Here is a 23,679-nt window from a genome sequence, read left to right on the forward strand (position 1 = left end):
TCAATTCCCGCTCAAGCAACTGTGTGGAGTTTGCACATTCTCCCTGTGTCTGCGTGGGTTTTCTCCGGGTGCTCTGGTTTCCTCCCACAGTCCAAAAATGTGCAGGTTAGGTGAATTGGCCATGCTAAATTGCCCGTAGTGTTAGGTGAAAGGGTAAAATGTAGGTAATGGGTCTGGGTGGGTTGCTGTTCGGAGGGTCGGTATGTACTTGTTGGGCCGAAAGGCCTATTTCCACACTGTATGTAAACTAATCTAATATCCAAATGTCTTTTAAAAGTTGTAATTGTACCCACACCCACCACTTTCTCAGCGTATTTATTCCATACACCAACCACCCTCTGTAAAATATTTGCCACTCATGCCTTTTTTAAAATCTCTCTCCTCTCACCTTAAAAATGTACCCCTTAGTCTTAAAATCCGACATCCTAGGGAAAAGACAACTACCATTAACTCTACCTTTACTCCTCATTAAATTTATAGACTTCTCCACTTCAGTGAATAAAGTCCCAGCCTGTCCAGCCTTTCTTTATAACTCAAATGTTCCATACCTGGCAATATCCTGGTAAATATCTTCCCCAACTTAATAATATCCTTCCTATAACTGGGTGACCAGGGCTGGACACAGTATTCCAGAAGAGGCTTCAGCAATGTCCTGTATCACGTCAAAATGACTTCCCAACTCTTATACTCAAAGGAGTGAACAATGAAGGCAAACGTGCTAAACACCTTTTCAACCACCCTGTCTATTGTTTATCTTAAAGTAGCCAACAAGCTCTGGAATGAGACTCAAACCAAGGGCTCTGATTCAGAGGCAGAGTTATGATCGATTAATCTAATATAATGATTTAGAATATTAAGATTATATTCTCAGGAGCAGAAAAAGAGATTCAAGTGAGATTCAGAAAACTATGAAGAATTTTAACATAGTGCATTGTAATTGAAAAGCATATGGGATCCTTGGGTTTATAAATTGAAGAATTGCATACAAAAGCAAGGATGTTGTACAAAATCTTCGTGAAGGTTTGAGGGTTAGAGATGAGGGGGTAAAGTTTTGAGATAACTGGGAAAGTAATTAGACTGAAACAAAGACTTCTTCATGTAGCATGTTAAGATCATCTGGAAAGCACAGGCTCAGATGATGGAAGTGGATTCAAATGTAAATTTAACTTTCAGAATTAATTAAATATATAATTGGAAAGCAAACACGAGCAGGGCTAAGCATCAGGGAGTGTAACTAGTTACAAAAGGATATAAAATATAGCTTCACGAACCAGTCCATGCAGATATTAATGCTGTGGTTCTGTTCGCAGAGCTGGAAGTTTTTGTTGCAAACGTTTCGTCCCCTGGCTAGGCGACATCATCAGTGCTTAGGAGCCTCCTGCGAAGCGCTTCTTTGATGTTTCCTCCGGTGTTTGTAGTGGTCTGTCCCTGCCGCTTCCGGTTGTCAGTTTCAGCTGTCTGCTGTAGTGGTTGGTATATTGGGTCCAGGTCGATGTGTTTGTTGATGGAGTTTGTGGATGAATGCCATGCCTCGAGGAATTCCCTGGCTGTTCTCTGTCTGACTTGCCCTATGATAGTAGTGTTGTCCCAGTCGAATTCATGTTGCTTGTTGTCTGCGTGTGTGGCTACTAAGGATAGCTGGTCGTGTTGTTTCGTGGCTAGTTGATGTTCATTATGCGGATTGTTAGCTGTCTTCCTGTTTGTCCTATTTAGTGTTTAGTGCAGTCCTTGCATGGTATTTTGTACACTACATTCGTCTTGCTCATGTTGGGTATCGGGTCCTTCGTTCTGGTGAGTTGTTGTCTCACCACTATAAACACCGGAGGAAACATCAAAGAAGCGCTTCGCAGGAGGCTCCCAAGCACTGATAATGTCGCCTAGCCAGGGGACGAAACGTTTGCAACAAAAACTTCCAGCTCTGCGAACAGAACCACAACAACGAGCACCCGAGCTACAAATCTTCACACAAACTTTGAGATATTAATGCTCCACATAGCCTTCTCTCATCTTCCCTCATTTAACTTTATTATTGTAACTCTCTATTCCCTTCTTTCAAATATGCTTACACATGGTCACTTTAAACACATCTATACTATTGGCATCAACCACTTCCAATGATAGTGTTCAACATTTTGACCACTCGTCAGGAGAAATTTCTTCCCATTTCTTATTAGATTTCTTGGTGACAATGTCATGTTAATTGTCATTACTCTCTTTTTTTAAGATTAGATTCTCTATAGTGTGGAACAAGGCTCTTTGGCCAAACAAATCCACACTGACTCTCCGAACAGTAACTCACCCAGACCCATTTCTCTCTGACTAATGTACCTAACACAATGGGCAATTTAGCATAGCCAATCAACCCATATTCCCTCCAACCTCTTCCTATTCATATACCCATCCAAATGCCTCTTAAATGTTGCAATTGTACCAGCCTCCACCATTTCCTCCATCAGCTCGTTCCATACCCGTACCACCTTCTGTGTGAAAATATTGCCCCATAGGTCTCTTTTATATCTTTCCCTTCCCACCGTAAACCTATGCCCTCTAGTTCTGGACTCACCCACCCAGGGAAAAGACTTTGCCTATTTACCCTATCCATGTCCCTCATGTTTTTATAAACCATTAGCCTCAGCCTCCAACGCTCCAGGGAAAACAGCCCCAGCCTGTTCAGCCTCTCCCTATAGCCCAAATCCTCCCACCCTGGCAACTTTCTTGTAAATCTTTTCTGAACCCTTACAAGTTTCACAACATCTTTCCATTAGGAAGGAGACCAGAAATATACGCAATATTCCAACAGTGGCCTAACCGATGTCCTGTACAGCCGCAACATGACCTCCCAACTCCTGTACTCAATACTCTGATCAATAAAAGAAAGCATACCAAACGCCTTCTTCACTATCCTATCTACCTGTGACGCCACTTTCAAGGAGCTATGAACCTGCACTCCAAGGTCTCTTTGTTCAGCAACACCCCTAGGACCTTACCATTAAGTGTAAAAGTCCTGCTAAGATTTCCTTTCCCAAAATGCAGCATCTCGCATTTATCTAAATTAAACTCCATCTGCCACTTCTCAACTCCATCTGATCAGTAATCTGGGGTAACCTTCTTTGCTGTCCACTACACGTCTAATTTTGGTGTCATCTGCAAACTTACTAACTATACCTCTTATGCTCACATCCAAATCATTTATATAAATGACTAAAAGCACTAATCCTTGTGGCACTCCACTGGTCACAGGCCTCCGGTCTGAAAAACAACCCTCCACCTCCACCCTCTATCATCTTCCTTTGAGCCAGTTCTGTATCCAAATGGCTAGTTCTCCCTGTATTCCATGAGATCTAACCTTGCTAACCAGTCTCCCATGGGGAACCTTGTCGAACGCCTTACTGAAGTCCATATAGATCACGTCCACCGCTCTGCCCTCATCAATCCTCTTTGTTATTTCTTCCAAAAACTCAATCAAGTTTGTGAGATATGATTTCTTACGCATATAGTCGTGTTGACTATTCTTAATCAGTCCTTGCCTTTCCAAATACATGTACATCCTATTTGTCACAATTTCCTCCAACAACTTGCCCACCACCGACGTTAGGCTCACTGGTCTATAGTTCCCTGGCTTGTTCTTGCCACATTTCTTAAACAGTGGTACCGCACTATCGATGATACAAATATCTCAGCAAGAGGCCAGCAATCACCTCTATAGCTTCCCACAGAGTTCTAGGGTGTACCTGATCAAGTCCTGCGATTTATCCACTTCTATGTGTTTCAAGACATCCAGAACTTCCTCCTCTGTAATATGGACATTTTTCAAGATGTCACTGTCTATTTCCCTACATTCTATATCTTCCATATCCTTTTCCAAAGTAAATACTGATGCAAAATAGTCGTTTAGTATCTGCTACATCTCCTGCGGCTCCACACAAAGGCCGCCTTGCTGATCTTGAGGGGCCCTATTCTCTCCCTAGTTATACTTTTGTCCTTAATGTATTTGTAAAAGCCCCTTGGATTCTCTTTAACTGTATTTGCCAAAGCTATCTCATGTCCCTTTTTTGCCCTCCTGATTTCTCTCTTAAATACACTCCTTTGTACTTTAAGGATTCACTTGATCTATCCTGTCTATAACTGACATATGCTTCCTTCTTTTTCTTAACCAAACCCTCAATTTCTTTCGTCATCTAGCATTCCCTATATCTACCAACCTGCCCTTTCACCCTAACAGGAATATACTTTCTCTGGACGCTCGTTCTCTCACTTCTGAAGGCTTCCCATTTTCTAACCATCCCTTTACCTGAGAACATTTGCCCCCAATCAGCTTTTGAAAGTTCTTGCCTAATACCATCAAAATTGGCCTTCCTCCAATTTAGAATTTGTTGCAACTACTGGAGAGATGTCCTGAAATGATATGATGGACCTCCAACAACCAATAGATCCAGTCAGCGGAGAGTTTTCCCCACAATTACCAGTGGTTCTAGTTTTGCTCAGGCTCATCAATGCCAAACCTGGACAAATGTGCACTTGGTATCAAGGATGTCAGCTTTAGCCGGAATTCAGCTCTATTGTCCACGTCTGATCTGAGATGTAATGAGCTGAAGAGTGGATTGTCCCTGGTGGAACCCAAATAGCATCAGTGAGCATATTATTGTTAAGCAAGTGATGTTTGATAGCACTGTTGATGACCCCTTCCATCATTTTAGTGATGATGGAGAGTAGACTGATGGCACGATAATTAAACATGTTAGGCTGTTGCATTGTGTTCATGACATAACTGGGCAATTTTCCACATTGTCCGGAAGATGCCAGTATTGTAGCTGTACTGGAACAATTTAGCTCAATCCACAGCAGTGGATTATTGCCAGATTATGATCAGATCTTTGTAGTACTTAATGCTTCCTGCATTTCTAACATCATGTGGCATGAATTGAAATGGCTGCAGACTGTAATACTGGGTCAAAAAGTGTGGCACTGGAGAAGTACAGCCGGTCAGGCAGCCTCTGAAAATAAACTCCTCATCCTCCTCCTCCTTGGATGCTGCCTGACTGGTTGTGCTTTTCCAGCACCACACTTTTTGATCTCTGATCTCCAGCATCTGCAGACCTCACTTTCTCCAGTGATACTGGAGACATGCTGAAAAGGCCAAGATAGATAATATACTGGAAAATATTGTTGCAAATACTTTAGCCTTATCATTTACATTGATGTGCTAGGCTCCCCTAGTAGGTTTTTTAATTGTCCCTTGTCATCCATGACTGGATAAGATATGACTGCCGAGCTTAAAGCTAGTCAACTGGGTGTGGAATTGTTTAGCCCTGTTTAACACTTGTTGGTTGTACTATATGGCATGCAATTTTCAGAATCACACAATTGTTATGGTGCAGAAGATGGTGATTTGACTCATTGTGTATTCTTGCACTGACTCTTCAAATGAGCATCATTACGTAGTCTCAGTCTCCTGCTATATCCCCATACTCTTGCCACTGTTGCTATCCAAATAATCATCCAATGTCAAATACTAAATAAAAACTGAAAGAACTGCAGACGCTGTAAATCAGAAACAAAAACAGAAAATGCTAGACAAGCTCGAGTGTGTTTGGCAGCATCTGTGAAGAGAAATCGGAGTTAATTTTTCAGGTCCGGTGTCCCTTCTTGAGAACTCCAGAATGTTAACTCTGATTTCTCTTCACAGATCCTGCAGGACCTGCTGAGCTTTTCCAACAATTTCGGTTTTTGAATCATCCAGTATTTTCTTAAATACCTACTGAACCCGCCTCCACCACACTTTCAGGCAATGTATTTCAGACACACTAACTACTCACTTTTGTGAAAGAGATATTTTCAAATCATCCTTGTTTCTTTCTCACATCACTTTAAATCTACATCCTCTCATTCTTGCTCCTTTTATGAGCAGGAACAGCTTCTCCCTATCTACACTATCCAGCCCACCCATGATTTTGAAAACCTCTATCAAATCTCCTTCTCTTCAAGGAGAACAGTCCCATCTTCTCGATTCTATTCTCACTCCTAGAACTATTCTTGTAATTTTTCCATGGACATGGATTAATTGTAATTAAATCATGGACAATGATGGGATAGTTGCGTTTTACAGCTATGGCATTTAGAAGCTTCCAGATCCGAAAGTGATCCAAGACAAATATGTCTGGAACAAATGTCTAAAAATACAGGTGCTCCTAGTCAAGGTCATGAATGTAGATGCCAAATTGAAGATACCAGAGGTAGCATCTCATTTTTTTGACAGGCTGTTCTTTGCACACCCATGGCACTCACCATACTCTTCCGTAATCTCCCTTAAAGCATTCAGTGGAAATTGTACCTTACGTTTCAGCATGCTCCACATGAGAGAGTCCAATGTTCCTCTAGCGATAAGATAGTGAACATGAACAGAGCTGCATTGTCCTATACGATGAGCCCGATCTTCAGCCTGCAACAAGTGACCAGGATCCCAGAATAATTCAGCAAAGACAACATGTGTAGCAGCTGTAAATGTTAAACCCTGTAAGTAATATGGAAAAGAAAACACAATCATTGCATTTAGGCTGCTCTGATATAAAAATGAAACTTGTTAACATTAAAAATTCACAAAAATTATTCAATTATAGAATCAGGTATGGTTCAATAAAATCATGTAGAACGGCATATTAGTGGCTTTCACAACTTAAAACTCACCAATGTTACAATTTGGTATATCCATAATGGAACGGAATCACCACAACTCAGTTATAATATAAAGTATTAATACAGTAGATTTTGGGTACTGGTTATTATTCATGACTCTGTAACCAAATGATCGGCAACTCAGTTATAATATAAAGTACTAATACAGTAGATTTTGGGTACTGGTTATTATTCATGACTCTGTAACCAAATGATTTCTGTTACTCAGGTACCACCATATGTGCTTTGTTAAAGCAGAGTGAAAAATCAGGAGTAACATACAGGAGTCTAATAAAGTGATCGTCACCAAGTGCTAAACAAAAGGAATTATGCGAATGGCCTGCTTAAGGATGCCTCGGTTAGGGAAGGTCTCGAAAAAGAAAGCATTAAAACTTTAATAATAGATATCTAAGACACTTAATTGTTTAATTGAGAAGTATATCATGTTCTAAATGATATCAATGAAGATAAATTGATTGGTTAATTAAACAAATCACATTGATTGATTAAATGAACAAATTACATTTAATTAATTAGCACATGGACAATGATGGGATAGTTGTGTTTTCCAGCTATGGCATTTAGGAGCTTCCGGACCTGAGAGTGATCCAAGACAAATACGTCTGGAATAAATGTCTAAAAATACAGGTGCTCCTAGTCAAGGTCATGAATGTCGATGCCAAATTGAAGATACTCCAACACAGGAAGGGAGGGGGAGAAATATCTAAAACTTGGTTCCAGAAGTCAGACACACTCAAGTCAGAGCTGTCTGATTGCAGCTGTATGGGGAAAAGTGAGGACTGCAGATATTGGAGTGTCAGAGTTGAAAAAGATGGTGCTGGAAGAGCACAGCAGGTCAGGCAGCATCTGAGGAGTAAATGTGGTTGAAGAGCTTCAGGGCAGAAAAGATGACCTGAGGGGTACAGTGGGAGAGACATCCGTGGAGATCCTTGTGGAGGGAGGAGAACTTCAAAGGGGGCATCCTTGGAAGAGGTTTCACAGTAAGGTTTTCAGTGACTGGGGGAAAGGGAGAACTGTAGATGCTGGAGAGTCAGAATTGAAAAGTGTAATGCTGGAAAAGCACAGCAGGTCAGGCAGCATCCGAGGAGCATACCTGATTAAGGGCTTATGCCCGAAACGTCAACTCTCCTGCTCCTCAGATGCTGCCTGACCTGCTTTGCTTTTCCAGTGCCACACTTTTCGACTCAATTCTAGCTGTAGTAAGGGACAAGAACAACATTCCCTCTGCTTCAAGGGTCAACATGCACTGACCAATGTAGCAATGCACTCACTTCCAGTTCCTCCAACTCAAGGACACAGAGGTCTCCGTATCATTAGAAAGGTAACGGAGAACTTAAAACAGGAAGGTGTGACCATGAATAAGGCAGGAGAGGTGTCAGAGAATACTGTGTGCTGGAGCCTCAGCCTTTGCAATTAACTTACACATTCAAGGAGCTTACCTGTGTAGTGTAATCCACAGGCCCCTAACAACAGTCACAGTGTAGGACCAAGTTACAAGAAGAAATATTGCATGCTTATGATAGAAGTTCTGTAATAATCACGGGGGATTTTAAACTACATACAAAGTAGAAAATCCAGATAGGTAATGGCAGCCTGGAAAAGGAGTTCACAGAATGCTTTCAACCAGGGAACAGATTACACTCTGTCATGTGTAATTTAAAAGGATTAATTAGAGTTCAGACTTAATTTTCCAAAATTCACTAGATTCAGGAAAGCTTCCATCTGATTGGAAATCAGAAAATATAAGTTATCTTTTTGAGAAGGGACAGAAGTAGAAAAAGGGAGACTAGAGGCCAGTTAGCATGACATCTGTCATGGGAATAGGTTAAAGTTGATGATTAAGGTGGTTATAGCTGGGCACTTAAAAAAACACAAGGTTGTTGGAATTTGGTTTTGAATAAAGGGAAATCAAGTTTAACCATTCTATTAGAGCTCTTTGAAATAGTAACATGAGCTGTAGATCTAGCAAAGTTTGTAGATGTACTGCGTTTGGATTTCCAGAAAGCATTTGACAAGTGCTGTAAAAGAATTGGCCAAATTAAGTTTGTAATTTAGGAGAACGAAAATAAAATGTACGGTATGTGAGACAGTGGAACAGATATTTATGTAAATCACAACGATGTGAGAGAAACAGGGTTATCGTTGTCAGGATTTCAATTTTCCTAACATGAACTGGGATTGCCTTCGTATGAAAGGATTAGAATAGATGTAATTTTTAAAGTGCATCCAGGAGAGCTTTTTGTGTCAGTATGTAGATAGTTCTACTCGAGATAGGGCAGTGCTAGATCAAGGCCTGTCAAGTAGTTAAAGTTTCAGCAGGCAAGCATTTTAGAGATAGTGACCAGAACTTTATGTTTCAAAGTCATCTTTTAAAAGTTGTACAGTGAGAATTCAGGTTAAGCATGTCCCTCTAAGGGTGAAGGGTAAGGGCTGCAAGACCAGGGAACCCTGGATGTTAAGGGACATTGAGAGTTTGACAAAACAAAAGGAAGCACATGTCAGGCACTGCACATTAAAAACAGGGAAGACCCTTCAAAGGCTTATAACGTAGCTAGTGTTTAAAAAGCAAATTAGGAGAGCAATGAGTGGACACAAAGTATCTTTGGCAGACGTGATCAAGAAAACCTCAAGGCCTTTTATCAGTGTATTAAGAGTAAGGGGATTACCAAGGAAAACGTGGGACCTATTAGAGGGCACAGGGGTAACCTGTGGATGGAGCCAGTGGATATGGGTAAGGTCTTAAATGAATACTTTCAAGTGTATTTGCAGAGGAGAAAGATATTGTAGTCAGAGATTTCACTTGGGATGGTCCAGTCTGGAACACGTGAAGATTAATAAGGAGGTGGTTTTGGATGTTTTAATGGACATAAGGTTGCATAAATCCCCTGGACCAGATGAGATGAAACCCAGTCTGCAATGGGAGGCAAGGGAAGAAATTGCTGGGGCTCTGGTGGATGCATGTAGTATTTCACTGGTCAAAGGTGAAGTGCCAAGTGAGTGGAAGATAGTTAATGGGGTTCTTTTGTTCAAGGACAGTCCAAATAGGCCAGGTAATTAAAGAACAGTTAGTCGAGTGTCAGTGGTCGGGAAATTATTGGAGAAATTGTGAAGGACAGGATTAATCAACACATGGTCAAGATTACAGTGGTGCTGGAAAAATCACAGCAAGTCAGGCAGCATCCGAGGAGCAGGAAAATCGATGTTTCGGGCAGGAGCCCTTCTGCCTGACTTGCTGTGCTTTTCCAGCACCACTGTAATCTTGACTCTGATCTCCAGAATTTGCAGTCCTCACTTTCGCTTAATCAATACATGGAAAGGTAAGGATTAATCAGGGATAGTCAGCACAGATTTGTTCAAGAAAGATCCTGTCTGATTAATTTGGTTGATTTTTTTTGAAAAGGTGACTAAATATTTTGATGAGGATATTGCACTTGATGTGGTTTCCACTGACTTAAGGCTTTTGACAAGCAAGGTTTCCCACATGTATGGCTGATTCAAAAAGTAAGAGTGCTGAAATCCAAGGCATGTTGGCAAAATGGATTCAAAATTGGCTTGCAAATAGGAGGATGGTATACAATTGCTTTTGTAATTGGAAGCTTCTGACGAGTGGTGTTGGGACCCTTGCTATTTGTTATATATTTTAACAACTTGGATGTGAATGCAGAAAGTAGAATTAGCAAGTTTGTAGATGACATGAAAATTAGTTGATAATGAGGAGGATGGTCTCAGGCTACAGTCTGATGTTGACCAACTGGTAAACTGGGCATAGTTATGAGTTGAAAAATGTCGTGCTGGAAAAACACAGCAGGCCAGGCAGCATCCGAGGAGCAGGAGAATCGACGTCCATATGCCCAAAACGTCGATTCTCCTGCTCCTCGGATGCTGCCTGGCCTGTGTTTTTCCAGCAGGACATTTTTCAACTCTGGTACTCCAGCATCTGCAGTCCTCACTTTCCCCTGGGCATAGTTATGGCAGATTAATCCTGATAAGTACAAGGGATGGGAAGTTCAATCAGGACACGATATACTCAGTGTATGGTAGGTCCTTGTAGAGTACTGACTAATAACGCAACATTGGCGTACAAGTTCATAGATGCCTGAAGGTGTCAGCACTAGTGGATGGGGGTGAAGATGATGTACAGAATGCTTGTCTTCACTTGCTGCGATGTGTAATGTATGATCAAGGAAGACTTGTTACAATTTTATAAAACATTGGTTAGATCACAAATGGAACAGTGTGTGCAGTTCTGGTGGTCGCACTATCAGAAGGATGTGACTATACTGGAGAGGTTACAGAGGAAATTTCCCAGGTGCTGCCTGTGATAAAAAGTCTCAGTTAAGAGGAGAGACTGGATAAACTAATTTGGGTGGCAGGGTGACTCAGTAGTTAGTGCTGCTGCCTCACAGTGCGACTGTATGGAGTTTGCACGTTTTCCTAGTGTCTGTGTGGGTTTCTGCTGGGTGCTCCGGTTTTCTTCCACAGTCCAAAGATGTGCAAGTTAGGTGGACTGGCTATGCTAAATTACCCGGAGGGTTCAGGGATGTGTAGTTTAGGTGCATTAGCCATGAGAAATGCAGGGTTACAGGGGCAGGGTAGAGGGATGGGTCTGGTGGGGAGGGATGCTCTTCGGATAGTCGGTGTGGAATTGTTGGGCCGAATGGCCTGTTTCCAAATTCAGTGGAGGCTGAGGAAGAATCTGAGTGAGGTATACAAAATTGAAAGGCAAAGACAGAGTAGATCGTGAGAATCTTTCCTCATGGCAGATATGTCTAAGACCAGAGGGCATAAGTTTAAGGTGAGGAGCAAGTGGCCTGAGAAAAAATAAGTTAGATGTATGGAACATGCTGCTTGACCTGATGGTAGCGGTAGGTACTCTAAATTTAAGAATCTTCAGGATGAGTACTTAAAATACTAGGGCAATGCAGGCCATGGACCAAGTGCAGGTAAATGGGATTAGTGTAGTTTGGTGTTGGTTGGATGACACAGACGTGCTGGGCCAAACAACCTATTTCTATTTTTTATGTCTCCATGACTCGACCCAATATTTGAATAGGCTAAGAAACACCATACAGGAAAGTGGGTATCTTAAATGACCTTGAAAGCCTCATGACTGTTGGAAAAAATAACGTAACACCTGGCAGATAAATAAAATGAACCCCACTCATTCACTTATCAAAAAATACAACCTTAAAAACAAGAGATATGACTTTGTTTTGTAAAGTACAATGGGCAACAGAAACTTGTTTAGACTGCCACAAAGACAGATTAAAAAGGTTTTAAAGACAACACAAGTACAGAAACAGAACAGCAGCCATCTTGTTGGATACAAGAGATACAGCGATTACGAAGCAGGAGATCAGCATGTGGAGTCATTGAAGAGAAGGTCCAAGTTAAATCAAGTAAGTCTAACAGGAAGAAAGGCAGGGCCATGTTAACGATCAGAAGTCTGATGGTCTGAAGTGTATTTATTCTAATAAAAGGAGTATAACAGGTAAAGCAGATGAGCTGAGAGCCTAGCTTAGTACAGGGAACTACAATGTGGTAGCCATGATAGTAACTTGGTTGAGAGAAGGGCAGGATTGGCAGCTTAATTTTTTCAGGGTTTAGAGGTTTCAGGCTCGATAGAGAGGGATGGAAAAGGGTTGCAATACTGATTAAGTAGAATGTCACAGCTGTACTGAGGGGAGGCATCTTGGAAGGCTCATTCAGCCAGGCAATATGGATAGGACTTAAGAAAGGTGCGATCACTATGATGGAATTGTACTATAGGCCTCCAATAACCACAAAGAGATAGAGAAACATATATGTAGGTAGACTACGGAAAGATGTAAAAACAACACGGTTGTTGTCCTAGGTGATTTTAACTTCCCAAACATTGGCTGGGATGTCCTTAGTTCCAGAGGGATAGAAGAGCCAAGATTTGGTGCATTCAGGAGGGTTTTTGAAACAATACATAGACATGTTGTCCGTTTGTTCGTTAAGCTGGTGGGTTTTTTTCTCAGAGGTTTCATCACCATGAGAGGGAACATCATCAGTGAGCCTCCAGTGAAGCATTGGTGTTTTGTCATACTTTCTAGTCATGTGTCTCAGTTTGTTGTGGTGGGTATTATCATTTCTGGTTCTGTTTCTGAGAGATTGGTAAATGGAGTCCAGATCTGTGTGTTTGTTTTTTTTAAAAACAGATATTTTTATTGAAAATTTAACATGTTTTTACAAGCTTACAAATAAAAAAACAAGTACAAACACTAATATACAATTAAATAAATAATAGCCAAAATCTGTCAAACAAAAAGAAGAGATACAGAGAAAAAAAGGAAAAAGACAAAACTCATCTAACTACTAATTTAACCTATAACTAACCAGAGCGTACGATCAAATATCTTACATTACTCAAGAGAAAAACAAAGGATAACATAGTAATTAAATAGTGAAGTACATGCTCGGAATGAATTAACATCAAGTCGTAATAAAACCCGTATTCATGCGGGATTCCTCCCCCAATGGGCCCCGGACCAGCCAGAACCATCACCTCAACTAGCTGAAAGCTCTTGACAAAATGGCTGAAATACCTGTATCCATTTAATTCAAGAAGGGCTGCCATATTTTATAGAATAATTCTGTTTTTTGGTGCACCATATTTGTAAGGAAGTCAAGGGGAATACATTCCATGATTAATCTGTGCCAATTCGGAAATCCTGGAGGGCCCTCAGCCACCCAGTTTACAAAGATATTTTTCCCTGCACAAAAGGAGAGAATGGAAAATAATTTCCTGCCGTGCACATCCAGAGAAGGTAAGCTCGAGAAGCTCAGGAGAAGAGATACTGGATCTACTCTAATTTCCGGTCCCAAGATTTCTGTCAAGGCATTTGCAACTTTGGTCCAGTATTTGCGGATCTTATGGCATGTCCATAAGCAGTGTGTGAGAGTGCCCACCTCTGTTTTACATTTGGAACACATTGGAGATGCTCATGCCCTCAATTTTGCCAATCGTTCCAGTGCTATATGAGTCCTATGGAGTATCTTTAACTGAATGGCCTGGGTTCTGTTACAAATGGAGATTTTTCTGACATTTTCCCTGATGTCATCCGACATTTCTGTGGAAATTTCCAGTCCTAATTCCTGATCCCATGTTCTAAGCAGACAGACCATGTCTTCCGCCACTTAATTATGTAATAAATGATAAAGAGTGCTGACCGAGGGTACACCCATTGGCCACAACACTCTATGTTCTCTACCTGATTTATAAAGACTATCTAATAGCGTAGTCTTCTTCTGTATGTAATCTCCAATTTGGAAGTATCGAAAGAGGTCTCCATTAGGTAGTCCAAATTTCTGATGCAGCTGTTCAAAAGACATCAGGACCCCCTCCTCAAACAGATCCCCGAAACAGGAGGTACCCTGGTACCTCCAGTATTTGAATGTGGCGTCTGTGAGCCCCGGCTGAAAACCCCATGCCCCCACGGTTGGAGTATAGGGGGATGTTTTATGTGAATTACCCCTGTTTTGCCGCATTATATTCCAGGCTTGAATTGTGTTTAATACGATAGGGTTTTTACAGTGGTCCATAATGATTTTCATCTTTTCTAAAAGTAAGAGGTTAATAAGAGGGTACTTTACTTGAGAAGCCTCGATTTCCAGCCAGATTGATTGTGGGTCAGACGCGACCCAATCGGCTATGTAGCTTAACAGGGAACTCAGTCTGGAAAATCCAGCCCTCCCCTTGCCTGTGGAAGCTGTAGCTTCTTTAACTTAATGAGGTGCCGTCTATGATTCCAGATGAAAGAACCAAGCCAACCATACAATTTGCGCAGTGCCGGCCTCGGCAGCTTCACCGGGAGCATTCTCATAGGGTATAAGAGATGGGGCAAGACATTCATTTTAATTAGAGCTATTCTACCTAGCCAGGAAATTGGAAGATCCCCCCAACTTTGAAGGTCCTACCTTATTCTTTCCAGTAGATACACAAAATTGACCTTGTATAGCTGGCCAAATACTGGGGTGATAAAAATACCTAAATATAAGAAACCCTCCAGAGACCATCGAAAGGGAAAGTGAGATCCGCCCAATAAGTGGGACATACTAGCGAGGCCACCCATCGGCATGGCCTCTGATTTTGAGAAATTAATTTTGTATCCTGAGAAGGCACGGACAATAGAGGATTACTCAGAAAAAGGAGAACATCTGCATAAAGGGTAATTTGATGTTTACCTGTATCAACCCTCGGGGCCGTTATATTAGAGTGAGCCCATATAGCTTCCGCTAGTGACTCAATTATTAGCGTGGATAGCAACAGTGAAGTCAGCCCCTACCCACACTGAAGCTATCCGAGCCTAAGCCATTGGTGATCACAACTGCTTTGGGATCATTATACAATGTTGAGACCCAGTTAGCAAATACCTTTCCAATGCCAAACCTTTCCAATGTATAGAACAGGTATGACCATTCAACCCTGTCGAATGCCTTCTCCACGTCCAATGAGACTACTATTCCCAGTAATCTTTTCCTGATGACAGACTTGAATGACATTCAAAACCCTTCTAATATTATTAGATGATCTACGGTCCTTGATAAACCCTGTCTGATCCTCTTTTATGATATATGGCAATACCCTCTCCAGCCTCAATGCTAATGTTTTAGAAAGAATTTTAAAATCTACATTTAGCAAGGATTTTGGTCTGTATGATGTGTGATTATCTGGGTCCTTTCCTTTTTTGAGAATAAGGGAGATATTTGCCTCTTTCAGCGAAGGTGGGAGGCAGCCCTGACGATATGAGTAGTTGTACATGTCCATACGTGGACCAGCTAATACTCCTGTAAAATTCTTTGTAGAATTCAACCTGAAATCCATCGGGGCCAGGTGCCTTACCGCTCTGAAGCTGCCTGATTGTGTCAAGTATTTCCTGGGTTGTTAGGGGAGCATTCAGGACCGACACCTATTCTGGGGTTAAGTCCGGAAAGGCCAGGCTTTTAAAAAAGGACTGCATCCTCCTGGCTCTATCTTCACAATCCTGCGATTTATGCAAATCGGAATAAAACTTTCTGAAGATTGTGTTGATCCTTTTAGGATCATGAGTCAGAGTACCAGCACTTTCCCTAATGGACGTGATAGCTTGAGGGGCCTTTTTTTTTCCTTGCGAAAAATGCTAAGTATCTACCAGGTTTATCGCCAAATTCATATAATCTTTGCCTTGCAAATAATATTTCCCTCTTTGCCGTTTGGGTAAGCGTGGTATTCAGGGCTGTCCTAAGGGCCATAATCCTTTGTAATTTAGCAACAGAAGGTCTATCAACGTACACTGTTTCAGCTGCCTCTAAGCGAGCCTCAAGTAGATGCTGTGGTTCTCCCTTTAGTTTTTTCCGGGTCGCCGAGTATGAAATGATCAGACCTTGCGCATAAGCCTAAATGGTCTCCCACATCATTGATGGGTTACTAGCCGTACCTGAATTAATTTCCAAAAAAGTTTTAAATTCTTGCGAAACATTTTACAAATTTACTATCCTTCATTAAGAAAGAATCCATACGCCAATGTCAGGGGGATGCCTCATTGTTCCTAGCCTCGATTTCCATCTACACAGCAGCGTGATCAGAAATTATTATATTACCTATTTTGCAGGATGATACGGAATTCAAAAAAGGTCAAGGGGGCAAAAAAATATCAATTCTAGTGTGACATTTATGTGGATTAGAGTAAAAAGAGAAATCTCTGCCTTGCGGGTGTAGGCACCTCCATACATCTACTAATCCTAACTCTTTATTCAAATCCACCAATTGTCTGGATCTGGAGGATACACCCATAGTACTCTTGGGTATCCTGTCTATCTCTGGGTCCATAATGCAATTAAGGTCTCCTCCTATACTTGTATGACGAGCCCAGAGAGCCATCAGTTTGGAGAACGCTTCAATTATCAATTTGAAAGGATGCACCAGGGGACAATACAGATTCAAAATCCCATATTCCCCTCCATTTATAAGGGCTTCAATCAGTCCAGATTCATCTTTTATCTGACTTAGGATTTTGAAAGGGAGATTCTTCCGAATAAGAATGACTACTCCCCTACTTTTTGAGCTGAAAGAAGAAAAGAAGGCCTGATCAAATCCACCCTGTTGTAATTTCAAGTGTTCTTTATCCAGTAAATGTGTCTCCCATAGGAGAGCTATATCAATCCTTTCTTTTTTGAGGTTTGATAGTATTTTCTTCCCTTTGACTAGTGAATTACTCCCCTTGACATTCCAGGTGCACCATTTAATCGAATGACTAACCATAATCATCCAGGCAAGTCAGAGACCCCCTGGGAGGAGAAAACCCATCCAAAACACCCCGAGCATAGACCATAGAAAAGTCACAAAAATAGAGATTCTTTAATACACTCACACCAATATAATAAAAAACTATTTCTAAATAGAAAAAATATAAAACATATTTAAACGGAGATTTTCCCCGTTGCTTCCAGGGGGCATCACTTCCTTTCCGAAAACCCATTATATCCTCTCCCAACCAGTGCCCCACCTTCGACCCAGGCACCCCATAATAAAATAAAGAAAATTCAAGTATACTGTAAAGCTAAAGTTAACAGTGAGTACCCAAACCACCCCCCCACACCTAGATATATTTGGTAATGGAAATGTTAATACCACATATAAACATATAAAATTATAAAGTTACAGTCTCAACAGATAAGTAACACAAAATAATAGGGGGAAACAACCCCGCTCTAAAAGAAAGAGATAAGGTAGGACAAGGCAGACGCCCCTCTTCACCTGAATCAACCAGACCACCCAGCCTATATATATTAAAAAAGAAAATCACAAAGTGGAGAACAAATAAGCCCCCCTCCTGAGATAATATTAAACAATAAAGGTGATAAGAGAAAAAAAAGGATAAACGGGGGGTGGGGGGGGGGGGGCAGAACAAATCATTCACCACACGAATTAACTCTTACAATCTATTTAAGAAAGTCCAAAAATTCCTTGGCCTTCTCTGGCGATCCGAAGGTATAGACGGACCCTTCGTGGCTAAAACGTAGTGTCGCTGGGTAGCACAGGGAGTACGGAATGTTCAAATCCCTTAGATGCTTCTTAATTTCATCAAACACCCTCCTCTTGCGGACCAAAGCTGGAGAAAAATCCTGAAACAGCATGATCTTAGATCCTTTGTAAGTCATGGCCTGGGGATCTTTCCCGAGATTTCTGGAGGCTTCCAGGAGCATTTGCTCCTCTCTGTAGCACTGAAGCCAGAACAGGACCGGGCAGGGGCGCTGGTCCAACCCAGGCCTGCGTATTGCAACCCAGTGGGCCCATTCTACCCTTACCTGGCCTGATCCAGCCTCCACCTTCAACATCTGAGGGAGCCACTGCTCCAAAAACACTGCAAGCTGGCCTTCCTCTTCCCGTTCAGGAAGGCCCAGCAAACGAATATTTGATGTGGTCTTCTAAGACCCGGACTCGCTCTTCGAGAGTCCGGACCCGACCCACGGCTGATTTTGCAGCAGCCTTGGAGGTCGCGGCCTTTAGCTCCACCCCTCCGACTCGATGTTCGATTTTTTCTATGTTTCGGTCGTGCTTTTGCAGCGCGACCGACAATTCCCACCTGCTCCTGGACTCTTCAATGAAGGCGTCGATCTTCTCTTTCAGCTTGGTAATTACTGCAACAAGGCTCGCCACCATAGGTAAGTCCCCCGGGGGTGGCTGTGGACGTCTCTGCTGCAGCTGGGGAGGGTGGGGGAAGGGTTCCTGTGTGCTGCATTCTTTTCCTTAGTTATTTTAACAGAGCACCAAACTACTCACGTTTGGTGCAAAATGACTAGCTGATTTTAAAAAAAAAGTTATTTTAAATGATTTTGCAGGTGTTGTGGAAGCTGGCAGCCCACTGCCTGAGTCTTGGGCAGAGCACTACAGACTCAGACTTGCTGGGTCGCCACCATCTTGGATCTCCCCCCTTTATGTTTGTTAATGGAGATCCGGTTTGAGTGCCAGGCCTCTCGGAATTCCAGCTTGTGTCTTTGTTTGGCCTATCTCAGGATGGATGCATTATCCCAGTCAAACTGGTGTCCTTCTTTGTCTGTGCATACGAATACTTTTACACCATTATAAAATTCACCAAAGAGAACAATAACCAAATTCCCTTGCTGGACATCATGAAAGAAAAATCAGTGGAGAACTGCAGATCAGCATCTATAGGAAAGCCACAGACACAGACCAGATATTCAACTACAGAAGCAACCATCCCAACACCGACAAATGGAGTTGCACCAGGACACTATTTAAACGAACCACAACAAATTGCAGCACCGTGGAACTATGAAAAGCCGAGGAGAAACACCTATATAAACGTATTCAGGAACGATGGTTACCTGATGAGCGCAGTCCGCTGATTCCTGCACAATTGACAAAAACAAAGACACTACACACCCAGAGACCCTAGCCCCCCCTACCATACATCAAAGACATTTCTGAGACAACCACCAGACTACTCCAGCCCCTAGGCATCATGGTAGCCCACAAACCTACTATCACACTAAAACTACTGATGAAATTCAAGGACCCCATACCCACAGCCAGCAGAACGAACATAATATATAAAATACCCCGCAGGGATTGCAACAAACACTACATTGGACAAACCAGCAGGAAACTACCCACCAGAATACATGACCACAAACTAGCCACCAAAAGACATGACCAACTATCACTAGTATCCATACACACATATGAAGAGGGACATCAGTTCAAATGGGAAAATGCATTCATCCTGGCACAAGCCAAACAAAGACACGCGTGGGAATTCAGAGAGGCCTGGCATTCAAACTAGAATTCTGTTAACCGGAACCCCATTAACAAACATACAGATAGATACTGGACCCCATTTACCAACCTTTCAGAAACAGAACCGGAAAAGATATCACCTACCACAACAAACCAAGACACATAAATAGCAAGCGGGACAGAACACCAACGCTTCACTGGAGGCTCACTGATGAGGTTACTTAGCAATGGTGACGAAATGTCTGAAAACAAACCCACTAGCTCAGCGAGCAAACTGACAACCCGATTCACAACCTGAGCTACAAACCTTCCCCAAAATCTCAAACATGTAGATAGTTTAACTAGTAAAAAGGTTGTCCTTGACCTTTCAATGAGTCTGGCCAGGTGATCGAAGATTCAGTATGGGAACAGTGATCATAACTGAGTAACTTTTAAGATAGTTATGCAAGAGGAAGAAAACTGGTCCTTGGGTGAAAGCTCTAAACTCGGGGGGTGGCGGGGGGAGAAGGCTAATTCCAACAGCATTAGGCAGTACTGGTTCCCACACTGTAGGAAGGGTGTGGAGGCTTTGGAGAGGGTGCAAAAGAGGTTTACCAGATTGCTGCCTGGATTAGACTGTATTAACTATAAGGAGAGGTTGGACACACTTGGATTGTTTTCGCTGGAGCACGAGATGCTGAGGGACAACCTGAAAGAAGTGTACAAAATTATGAGAGGCATGGATCAGGTGGATACTTGGCGTCTTTTACTCAGGGTGGAAATGTCAAATACAATAGGGCATACATTTCAGATGAAAGGGGAAAAGCTGAAGGGAGATGTAGGAGGAAAGTTTTTTTTGAACAGAGGGTAGGTTGGTGCCTGGAACACGCTGCCAATGCAGGTAGTAGAAGCAGATACGGTAGCGAAGTTTAAGTAGCATTTAGACAGACACATGAACAGGCAGGAATAGTGATAGATCAATGTACAGGCAGATGAGGTTTGCTTAAAATGGCATCATGGTCAGCACAGACATGCTGGGCCAAAGGATCTGTTCCTGTGCTGCACTGTTGTATCTGCAAGACACTTGTGGTGAGGCCTAGCTTTAAGTCTCACCTACTCCGCGAGTATGTAATAACATTTTCTAATCAACCCGTTCAGATACAGCCTCATCAGTACATGAGGGTAGATATCATTGCATCAACAAGTTGTTCCAGTCATGAGGAACATCCTATGTATAATTGTGCGCCAGGAAACAGCAAGACTGCTTTTAGCAGAATAATTAGAAGATCCAGGATCAGACTTTCCTGAATTAGCAGCTTTACCAAAACTCAAAACAAAACAAGACTACAGACAACTGAAGGTTGACGTGCAATAAAGAACGTATTACCGAAAGAGTAGATGGTGAGTGGAAAGAGCATAAGAGATTTACCAACTCAATGACAACCTATGACATGTGTGACTTCTTCAGTGCAATTAAAACCATCTACACTTCGAACATCAAAGACCAAGAGGCAGCCAATGCCTGCTGCACTTCAATAACCTCCTCAACAAAGATTCAGCCTTCAACACAAGTGCTCTCAATATCATCTTACAACACATTATCTGTTGCCATCTCATCACACCTCCAAATCACCATGAGGTTGAAAAAGCCATTGACAGCTCATAAACAACAAGGCCTCCAGCATAGATGGTATCCCTGCTTAAAGACAGACAGACAGACATTTCTCCAAGTGCTAAAAGGAGAGGCTCTCGTTATGAACCATGATCTTGTCGTTATTGTCTGGAAGGAAGACAACAATCCAGGATATCTAACTGACCATCTTCAAGAAAGAAAATAGATCCTACAGTGGAAATTACAGCGATTTCCCTTTTATCCACAAGGGGAAAGTTCACACTAAAAATTCTTCCCAGCTGAAGAGTTCCTCCCCAAGTCTCAATGCGGTTTATGTCCGTTAAGAGGCACAATGGACATGCTTATTAGAGCACATCAAATCCAAGAAAAGATTAGGCAACACCAAACTCTGTACATGTACTTCATCAATCTCACAGAGGCACTTTAACTCTGTCAACCTTGATTGATTACGGAAATTCTCCTCATATTTGGCTGCCACTGCAATTTATCACCATTCTCCACCTACTTTACGATGACATGCAAGCCATGATCCCCACCAAAGCTTCATCACATACCCTTAGCATCAGTGTTCTTGCCCATCTTTCTCACTGCAACACTCCACCTCATCTCCAGAAGCTCCTGCTGGAGTGGAGCTCGTCCACAGCACAAATGAAACTGTTTGATCTTTAATGCCTCCAGGCCAGAGCCAAGACCACCCCAACTCCTGTCATCAAGCTGCCATCCACAGACAATGCCTGCACTGCTCACACTCAGAGGCCAAGCTAAAAACCATCGTCAATGCATTCACCAAGTGGGTATCAGAGATTGAGCCTCAGACTAAACATGTGGAAAACAAAGGTTCTCTACCAACTGTTCCTGACATTCAAAATCCACGGTGACCCCCTGAACAACATGGATCATTTCTCATACCTTGAAAGCCTCCTCACTTTGCGAGTGGACATTGATAACGAAATCAAACACTGACTTCAATGCACCAGCTTAGCCTTCGGATGCACGAGGAACACAGTTCCAAGTCCAAGACCACAAAGACAGCACCAACCAACCATGGTCCCCACCTCTCTGTATGCATCAGAAACATGGACTACGTACAGCAGACACCACAAATCCCTGGAAAATTATCAGTGTGGCCTTCGCAAAATCCTGTAAATCAGTTGGTAGGAAAGGTGTACCAACGTGTCTTCTCCCAGGCCAATATCAGCAGTATCGAGGCAATGAGCATATTACATTGTGACACAAGACTCCCTAAACAAGAGCTCTAAATTGGAGCTCTAATGATAACCAATCACTAGGATGGCAGAGAAAATGCTACATCAACATCCCAAAAGCCTCCCTAAACAAATGCAACATGTGGGAATCATTTGCCCTGGAATGCACAAAATAGAGAAGCTGCATCCATGAAGTTGACAACCATAGAGAGTCACCAAATGGAGTGTGTGGTGGCCAAGTGAAAGCAGCAGAAATAGTGCACAGAATCCAGAGCAACCCACCTTCTCAAATACCACCTACCCTACTTGTGGCAGAGCCTGCAGCTTCAGGTTAGGATTGTTCAGCCACCACAGACACATGTCCACACCCCCAACAGTGGAAGCAAGTCATTATTGACCCTGAGCGACTGCTAACAAGGAAAACTTAAATGCCTGTTTCTAGCAAAACATTTAAGTTTACTGTTCAACAAATAGACAAAAAAGGAAAAATATCCCTGCAACAAATGAAAGGTGAAAATGAACCAAACAAAATAACAAAAAAAGTAGAAAAATAAAAGGCACAAAGACATGCCAAAGAAGTAACAAAAAATGAACTGAAACAACATTGTTTCATCTATTCCAATATTTCATGAAATGAGGGAGAAAACCAGCACTGATGGAAGAAACTTAAAGTCTTACTGTCAAGAATACCACAAACATGCTAAATAATATCCAACATTACTTATCAGTTACATTCTTTGTTTAGTATCTCCTAATTAGACATCAATAATAGATCTTGGCTTTTTAAATTGCAATCATAATACCTGTCCAGCTGCCTTGATGCTGAGGATTGCAACTTGCGTCTCTGGATCATTTTGATACTGATGGACAAGATTAATCCTTTCCGAAGATGGAACACTACCATCTATTCTTATGTACCGTGCCTAACCAAAAAAACAGACGACATTTCATATCTGGATAATGAATACTGAGCAACAATATTATGGTCAATAGGATGCTAAAAGATTTGATTCTTAAGTATCAGTTTCCACATTAACAATCTGTTATCTATAATTATTGCATACCAGCCCAGGGAACAGTTTACATCATAGACTCAGAATGATCCACCACTTGCCTCTGCTAGGTCTTCAGCAAGGCGAAAGGGAGTACTGCAGATGCTGGAGATTAGAATCAAGACTGTGGTGCTGGAAAAGAACAGCAGGTCAGGCAGCATCCGAGGAGCAGGAAAATCAACTTTTTAGGCAAAAGCCCTTCATCCTATATCGATTTTCCTGCTCCTCGGATGCTGTCTGATCTGCTGTGCTTTTCTTGACTCAGGTCTTCAGTAAGGCTATTCAAATACTCCATCTCTCCTGCTCTTCCCCATAACCCTGTAATTATTTCTTCTCAGTTAATTATCCAATCTC

General features: G+C 42.0%; 1 protein-coding gene across 3 annotated transcripts in view; it reads right to left on the reverse strand.

The window, feature by feature from the left end:
- The window catches only part of zranb3 (zinc finger, RAN-binding domain containing 3), a 178,803-nt gene that overhangs the window by 54,907 nt on the left and 100,217 nt on the right, over positions 1-23,679 (reverse strand). For all 3 annotated transcript variants that reach the window (XM_043694035.2, XM_043694033.2, XM_043694038.2), the window contains 2 exons: positions 23,077-23,196; positions 6,332-6,511 (listed from right to left, as the gene is read on the reverse strand). In XM_043694035.2, coding sequence (XP_043549970.2) covers positions 6,332-6,511; positions 23,077-23,196 — 300 coding nt within the window. The remainder of the gene's footprint in view (positions 1-6,331; positions 6,512-23,076; positions 23,197-23,679) is intronic.

The sequence above is a fragment of the Chiloscyllium plagiosum genome, unplaced genomic scaffold (genome assembly GCF_037043375.1).
Source record: "Chiloscyllium plagiosum isolate Xiang-an unplaced genomic scaffold, Cpla_swu_hap1 HiC_scaffold_7, whole genome shotgun sequence".
NCBI lineage: Eukaryota > Metazoa > Chordata > Chondrichthyes > Orectolobiformes > Hemiscylliidae > Chiloscyllium > Chiloscyllium plagiosum.